At 60.2% G+C, this 8,189-nt stretch overlaps 1 protein-coding gene across 1 annotated transcript; it reads left to right on the top strand.

Annotated features, from left to right (window-relative positions):
• Window positions 1-6,818: 6,818 nt before the first annotated feature.
• Window positions 6,819-7,130, top strand: LOC127043973 (histone H4-like). The gene has a single exon (XM_050938286.1). It carries the CDS (start codon window positions 6,819-6,821, stop codon window positions 7,128-7,130), a length of 312 nt encoding a protein of 103 aa, XP_050794243.1.
• Window positions 7,131-8,189: the final 1,059 nt, after the last annotated feature.

Below are 8,189 nucleotides of genomic sequence, written 5' to 3'. Positions count from 1 at the left end.
GCCACGAAGCCCGCATCCTCCAGCAAACTATTATTAAAGTGCCAATAGGCCGGCCCCGGCCTCTCCGCGCAGAGAGAGGCCGTCCCGGTGGCAAGGTGGTGATCCGAAAAGGGGGCCGGCCAAACGCTGGAGGAGTGGGCCTGTGAAAGGTGGAAACGTGACAGGTAAATAGAGTCCAGCCGGGAGTGGCGCGACCGATGGGCCTCCACTCGGACGAAGGTGAACGTCGAGACGTCATCCGGATGGTGGTCACGCCAGACGTCCACCAGGGAGTGGCGTTCGACGATCTCCGATAGGATGTCCGTGGCAGCTGGGCACTGCTCAGTCCCCGAGCGGTCCTGCTCCTCGAGGGTGGTGTTAAAGTCCCCTCCTAGGACCAGGCACTCATGAGGATCCAGGGAGCCGAGGAAGGCGGACGCCTGCTGATAAAAATGCAGCCTCTCCGGGCCCAATGTCGGGGTGTAAACGTTGACGAGATTAACCACAAGCCCCTCCATGCAGACCCGGAGGTGCAGCAAGCGACCCGGCACAGCCTCAGCGACCCCCAGCACCTCGGGCCATAGGTCGGGGGAGAACAGGGTCGCCACTCCAGCTGTGCAGACCGAGAAGTGGCTAAAGTAGGCCCCGTCCCCCCACTCCAGCCACCAGCTAGCTTCAGCGGCCGGATCCGTATGGGTCTCCTGCAGGAAAACCACAGCGTACCCTCCCTCCCAGAGGAAGGAGAGCACCTGGCTCCTGCGGAGACCCATCCTACAGCCCCGGGTGTTTAAAGTGGCAAGGATGATCGGCGCCATGAGGAGGGCTGGGGGGGATCCTCACCGGCAGACACGCCCACGGCCTCCGGCAGGCCGCGCAGCAATCCGTGACCTACCCCGTAGGTGAGTAAAGAGTCACGGAAGACACGGACCCGCCGGTAGGCCGCGGTGGCCTGCTTCTCGGTCCTCTTACCCTCCCCCATGAGGGCCCTCGCGGCCCGGACGACCCATGGAAATCCCCCCACCACTGGAGCGCAAGATGGACTTTGTTACGGGAGCCACGGACGTCCTCAAGGAACTCCCGCAGCTCCTCCCTCAGCGCATGGGGGGGCAGGGTCACTGATCGATAACTGTCCCCCAGTGGGGCCCCCGTCACAGCCCCATGGCCCACCGAGGCGGGCAGGCAGGGGGCAGACCCCCGACGTGGCAGCAGATGGGCCGACGCCACGTGACCCGCCCCGTTCCCAGATTCAAGAAGGGGCAGCGGAAGGAGAACAGCAGCCCCTGGGGGGTCAGGAGAAGAAAAAACTAGTGAAGCCACTCCCTGGGGGGTATTCCCAGGGGCGGCACTGGCATCACAGGAGGTGGGGGGGTCAAGGACAGGGCTAACAGGAGTAGGGCAGGGATCAGGGAGAGAAGTCGGGAAAGATGTAGAGGCAGGATCCGGAGCCTCTATAGTTGAGGCGCCGGACGGTGGCTCCTCCTGGCCAGGCTCAGGGATCTGGAAAGTAGGAAGGGGACCCCTAACAATGCCGGGCTCAGCCACTGTGGCACGTGCGGCAGCCTCGGCATCCAGAGATAGATGTTGGTCAATGGGGTCCCTGCTGAGGAAGGAGGGCAGGTCCTCCATACCCAAGAGGGACACCCCCTGGGAACTGGGTCTTGGCAGCGGGGCACTGGCCGTCGCCCCAAGGGGCTCGGCGGCCGTCAACAGAGTGCCACCTGCAGCAGGGTCGATGGAAGATTCCAGGGGACCCTCAGAGGTGGGAGCAGAAGCAGTGGTTAGGGGAAGGGAACTCAGGGACAGGGGGGCCGTGGTGAGGTCGCCCATATCGAGGCCCACCTGCAGAGGGTCGTCCTCCCCCTGCGTGACCAGGGTCAAACCCAGGGCCTTGATCTCCTCGTAGATGGGAGGGAGATCACCATCCACCACCCCAGGGCCCTCCCCACCAGCACCCGAGGCGATACCCACCGTGGCGCTTGCAGAGGCGTCGAGTGGGAAGGGGGCGAGAGAGGCTCCCTCGGGGCTTCCACGGGAAGGGACCCCAGAGGAGGGGCGGTGTCACCTTCCGGTGCTGCCACGGTGTCCCCAGCTGGCACCACAAAACGGGAGTCATCAGGGGGCAAGGCAGAAGACTCGTCATCAGTGCCCCCCTTCCTGCTCTTCCGGGGGGCCTCCGAATCCGAAGGAAGTAAGGAAACTCAAGCCTACCACTTGCCCCGCTTCCGCTGCACTAAGGACCAGCCCTCCATGGCATCATCCGGGGGCTGGCTAACAGGGGTCGGGTCGGGGGGCAAGGGCAATGGCTCAGGGACTCGGGGAGGCAGTGGTGGAACAGCAGAAACCGGGGAGGATTCCCCGTGGAACGAGCCCTCTCCCACGTCCCGCGGTATCTCCGCCACACCCTCCTCCACAGAGGTGGACCGAGAAGGAGGAGGAGGGGCAGCTTCGGGTGCCGGGCAGCCAGGGTTACCGGCGATGACAGGGCCGGTGCCTTGCTGGGGCTCGGGGGTCCCGGACGCTCCTCCGTGCTGGGCCAAGGGGCAGTCCCTCCGGACGTGCCCCATCGCCCGGCAGAGGTAGCACCGGGCCTCCCCCATTGAGTAATGCACCTGGTAGTGGGCTCCCTGGTAGGGGACCAGAAAGGACCCCTCGAGCGCCTCTCCGCCACGCGCCGCCGGTGGCAGTTGAAGCTGCACTTGCCGGTGGAACGAGAGGACGTGACGGAGGGCGGGGTCCTTGCAGCCCAAGGGGAGAGGGCTGATGACGGATATGGGGCGTCCAGGGCAGAAAGGGCGGGCAGCAGGGCAGCATTGGGCAGGAAGGGAGGGACGGAGGTCAAGATCAAGCGGACCCCCAGGTCTTCCAATGGCTCCAGGGGGACGAACATGCGCCCCACCGCCAGGCCTGTCTCTACCGCCTCCTGGGCGGCGGCCTCCAATGCCAGGAAGAAGACCACCTTCCCGTACATTTTGGAGGCCACCACGATGGCCGTGGGCCCCACCACCCTTGCCAACGCCCACACGTAGGTCTCCACGTGGGGCGAGGCGGGCACCAGGAGGCAACGGACGCTGTGCTTCCTAGTCAAAGTGGGAAAGGGGCCCCGACCGCTGTAGATGTTGGCGGAAGCGGCAGTCGGAGGAGCAGCAGCAGGCGGGGGGGCCGCCACCACCTGGGCGTACGCCCTGGGGGCCGGGGGAGGGACACCTGCAGAGCTAGTGGAGGGAACAGTGGGGAGGGATGCCGCAGCCGGTAGCGGGGCTGCGGCAGCGGGGGCAGTCTCCACCATGGAGGGCCTGGCCTTTTTAGCGGGGGCCTTACCCTTCTTCCCACCCTGACCCTTTCCACCGGCTGGGGGGGCTCCCCCCGAATCAGAAGGGGCGAGAGACGTGGCAGCAACGGAGGTCTCCCCGGTACTCGCTGCCGCCGGTGCCCCAGCAGGGGCGGTGGTAGGTGGATCGGCCGCGGTGGATGAGGTAGAGGCTAGGGCAGGGGACACGGGGGCAGGTGGAGGAGGGGCAGTGGAAGCATTGTGAGAGGTCTCCCCCGCCGCGTCCCCCGCCATAACGAGAGCAGGAAGGGGGACAAACAGCAAGGGGAGGGGAAGGAGAGGAGGCAACCACCCCTCCCCGCTAGGCTGCAGGCAGGGGAGGAGGGCGCCAGGAAGGAAAGGCTAAAGGGGTGGGGGGAGCAACCAAGGGCCTAGGAGTGGGAGGGTTTCAGGGCACCAATGCAGAGGGGAGTTCCGGCTCCTCTAGTTGCACTAGAGGATCGGGGGGACAACGGCAGAGGGGGGGTGCAGTGAACAAGGGGAAACCAAATGGGGAAGGGCACAAGCGCATGGGAGGGGGCGTGGGCACACAAGGGGAGGGACTAATCAGGGCTGGCAGAGCACAGGGTGGAGGGGGAAAGGGCGAGCTGGGAATGCGGTAGAGGGACCACGGGGACAGCTGCAGGGCTGGGGCAGGACTATCAGGGCTGCAGAGGGAAATGGATGGGGCAGACAAATGTGGCAAAGGGGAGGGGGTCAGCCCAGGGGGCGGGGGGGGTGCGCTCACAGGCACTTGTGCCAAAAAGTCAATGGTTGGCTGCTGCTGCTGCAGGCCCAAATGATGGAAGTGGGCATGGTGAGCCAGGCGAGCAGCTCAGTCCCAGTCCGAAGCAGAAGGAAAACAGCCAGCTGGGGTGGCGGAGTGGGCAACGATGGTGGTGGGGGCGAAGGGGGACACGGATGGACCGGGGGCAGACTCCACGCCACACCCCCGGTGTCCCAGCAAACATAGTCCAAACCCCCACCACAAGAGCACAGTTCAAAAAAATACTCAGTCCAGAAAAGCCCCCTCCACAGTGGTCTTCTTGTGGTCTCCCAGCATCAAGCGGTCCTCTTCTCCTTCCTCTCCTCCTCCGGGCACCAACAGCTCCCCAGCAACAGCCACAGTAGTCCCAGCAGCTCCAGCTGGTGGTGGTCTGGCATCCAGGCAGGAGGGACCCCGCTCAGATGGTGGTGTCCCCAGCAACAAGAGCTGGGGTCCCTCACTCCCCTCCTCTCTGGGAAGCAGGTCAGCAGCACCCCTGCCCAAGGGGCTGTAGGTGGAGGAGCAGCAGTAACTGAGGTCGGGGGGAACCACTAGCCAGCCAGCCAACAGACAGCAGAGAAAGCGGCGGGTAGTGGTGTCTAGCCCAGCCAGAGGAGCAGCAGGATCAGGATCAGCAGCAGCAACAGCAGCAGCAGCAGCGAAGGCCCAGTGCCCAGCAGGAACAGCAGCAGCAGCAGCAGCAGCCCTCTCCCTCCTTCCTCTACAGTAGAGCAGTTGAAGGAAGAGCCACTACTGGCCCCAGGAGAAGCAGGCTTCTGCTCCCTGAGGGACCAGAGCAGGGGCTGCAGTAGAGTAATCAGGAACCTGCTAGAACCAATTCAGGCAGATAAGCTGATTAGAACATCTGTAGCCATTCAAGGCAGGCTAATCAGGGCACCTGGGTTTAAAAAGGAGCTCACTCCAGTCAGGGAAGGGAGAGCCAGAGGAGAGGAAGTGTGTGTGTGAGAGGAGCTGGGAGCAAGAGGCATAAGGAGCTGGAAGTGAGAGGGTATGCTGCTGAAGGATTAAGGAGTACAAACATTATCAGACACCAGGAGGAAGATCCTGTGGTGAGGATAAAGAAGGTGTTTGGAGGAGGCCATGGGGAAGTAGCCCAGGGAGGTGTAGCTGTCATGCAGCTGTTACAGGAGGCACTATAGACAGCTGCAATCCACAGGGCCCTGGGCTGGAACCCTGGGTAGAGGGTGGGCCCAGGTTCCCCCCAGACCTCCCAACTCCTGATCAGACACAGGAGTTGACCCAGACTGTGGGGAAGATCACTGAGGTGAGCAAATCTGCCAATAAGCGCAGGACCCACCAAGGTAGAGGAGGAACTTTGTCACAGTATATATATATATCTTCCCACTGTATTTTCCACTACATGCATCCGATGATGTGGGCTGTAGCCCATGAAAGCTTATGCTCAAATACATTTGTTAGTTTCTAAAGTGCCACAAGTACTCCTGTTCTTTTTTAAATTAAGAGGCTTACGCCTTGAGCCTGAGTAACTGGGTAAGGGTGGGTGCCCCTAGAGTGCGTGAGTAACAGAGAATTTTGTGCCAATAACAGAGGCAGAGGCATGCCTTTTCCTTGGCACAGAGGGTGTGGGAAATGTGGAAGATAAGTGCTTGGCTCTTCTGTTGTGACTACACCCAAGAGGCCAATCAGAGAAGGGATACAGCAAAAGAGCAGTTGGAGGGAGAAGTTTTGGAACTGGAAAGGCATTTGGCCTCTCGCCCTAGGGATCCATCAGGGATCTCCTGTCAGGAGAAGCAGGATGAGCTCTGGGCCCTTGATGACTCTTGGCCCAGGGCACTTTCATTAGATCCTGCATCCAGTTCCTTTGGGAGATGGATTGCAGCTCCCGCTTTTACTACACTCTGGAGAGAGAGAGAGGTGCCAAAAAGCATATCACATGCCTGCTGGCAGAGGATAGCACCCCTCTCACAGATCCAGTGGACATGCAGGGAAGGACCAAAGCCTTCTATGCCAGCCTCTTCTCTCTAGATCTGAACAACTCTGATGTTTGTAGGTTCCTGTGGGACAAAGTGTATGGTCAGTGTGGGCAACCTCTCATTCTGGCTGAGGTCTCAGAAGCTTTCTGTCTGATGCCCACTGTGACAGCCCCTCACTGGACTGGATGGGATTAACTCCATGCTACGGACCTAGGAAGCCACGCTCCCTCTCACCTGCTGGGCATCCTCCGACTGGAACCACAATATAAGAGAGAGCAACTCAGTCTGGGCTGACTGAGGAGGAGAGCAGTTGGGTACTGCAGGCTCCTGCCAGGAAATTTCTGAAGCCCCAGGCTGCAGAGGCTGACTGTGCTAAGGCCCCTGCAGACATGCAGGCAACTGCCGAGGATGTCAGAGAAGAGTTTGCTGACTGCCAGGACATTACTGATGTTGGAAGTGAGGGCAGGAAGTGTCTCAGGGAATGCAATGGTTGTAGAGAGAGACTGAGCCTGAACCCAAAAGAATCAGTTCCTTGGGACCCTGGTCAGAACCCAGTAGAGTAGGGTGGTCCTGGGTCCTCCTATCCTGCACTGTACCCACCACTGGGTGTGGTCACCACCTGAAGAAGTGGGATTTACTGCCTTGAACCCAGGGGCAGCTGCTTAGACTCTGGCTGTTGGGCCATGCTGCCTTGAACCCTGGGACAGCCTGACTAACTCTGGCCACTGAGCTCTTTTGGAGAGCTGGGCTTTAATGGAGAGCTGGATCAAGCTAGAGGCCAGGATATCTGACCAGCTACAGAGGGTGCAACATGTCTGGTCGTGGTAAGGGCGGAAAGGGGCTGGGTAAGGGAGGTGCTAAGAGGCACCGCAAGGTCTTACGAGATAACATCCAGGGTATTACGAAGCCTGCGATCCGCCACTTGGCTCGCTGCAGTGGGGTGAAGTGCGTCTCGGGGCTGATCTACGAACTGACCAGTGGCGTGCTGAAGGTTTTCCTGGAGAACGTGATCCGTGATGCGGTGACCTACACCGAGCACGCTAAGCGGAAGACGATGATGGTTATGGATGTGCTGTATGCCCTGAAGCTCCAGGGGTGCACCCTGTACGGCTTCAGGGGCTGAGTCGGCTTCCAACTCTCTACAAACTCTACAGAGGTGAACAGGGTTGCTCCAGTGCCTTTCCCTTCAGGGGAGGGCACTTGTGTTCAACCAGTTGGTCCTGTCCATGCTCTGGCACCATTTCAGCACCCTGAGCCCACCCCCAGGAATCCTGGCCAGCCTCCGGAAGAAGATCCTGTAGTTTTTCTGAATGGGGCTGTATAAGGTCTCGGCAGGTGTCCTTAGCCTTCCCCTTGTGGGTGAGGGGAGCAGACTGATCCTGGTCTGCATCCCCAGCCAGGTCCACATCTTCCTCCAGGCCCTACAGAGACTACTTTACACTGCAGATAGTCCAGCATGGGGCATGCTGGCACACAACTTCCTCCACCATGAGTTCCACTATGACTGGCAGCTCTTTTATGTCCACCTGAGGTCAATCCTGAGACCTCTCTGAGCTGACAGTCTTTTACCAGGACATCCTCAGGAGATAGAAGCTAGTCTCAAGGACCATATCTGCAGTAGCTACCAAGAGGGACAATCTCTTAACAGAACTCCTTCTACATAACTCATCCATTAGTGATCAGGTGTTGGAGTCCCCCTTAGTGCACCAGAGAATGGTCCTGGTGCCACCAGAATTGGAGATGTCCTGGACTATGGTCAGAGGGACTGGGTGGACCCCACAGTGCTTTGTCAAAGCATGAGGCTGTCCACTCTCCGTGTTCCCCATCATGTGCTCCAGTAGTTGAGAGCAGCCTTGCCCGCCACTTCTCTTTCTTTTCTCAAGTGGGTCCTGCAGGAGGATGCTTCCTGCCCACCTCTTATCCCTGGTCCTCTGGAATTTGTCATTGGGCCCCTGCCCCATATGTCTCCCTAGTCACCTCTGACATGCTTCCTGAGCTGGCTGAATGACATCCAGCCAGTCTGTCACACCCCAAAAACCACACCCCCAAAACGTCTGTACACACTTATGCTTCATACCTTGTCCTTGTATTCCACCCTGGCTCCAAGAGGTAGGACCTGCTGCCAATCTGTGAAAGGCAGGGAGTTTTGGTGGGCCAGTCTGTACTGGACTCTGGTTCCATG

The sequence above is a fragment of the Gopherus flavomarginatus genome, chromosome 2, assembly GCF_025201925.1.
Source record: "Gopherus flavomarginatus isolate rGopFla2 chromosome 2, rGopFla2.mat.asm, whole genome shotgun sequence".
NCBI lineage: Eukaryota > Metazoa > Chordata > Testudines > Testudinidae > Gopherus > Gopherus flavomarginatus.
The sequence above is the reverse complement of the archived record's forward strand: the minus strand, read 5'-3'. Positions and strand labels throughout refer to the sequence as shown.

What these genes read in the sequence shown, in the direction of transcription:
- LOC127043973 (XM_050938286.1), top strand. Translation starts at nt 6,819, where the DNA reads ATGTCTGGTCGTGGTAAGGGCGGAAAGGGGCTGGGTAAGGGAGGTGCT.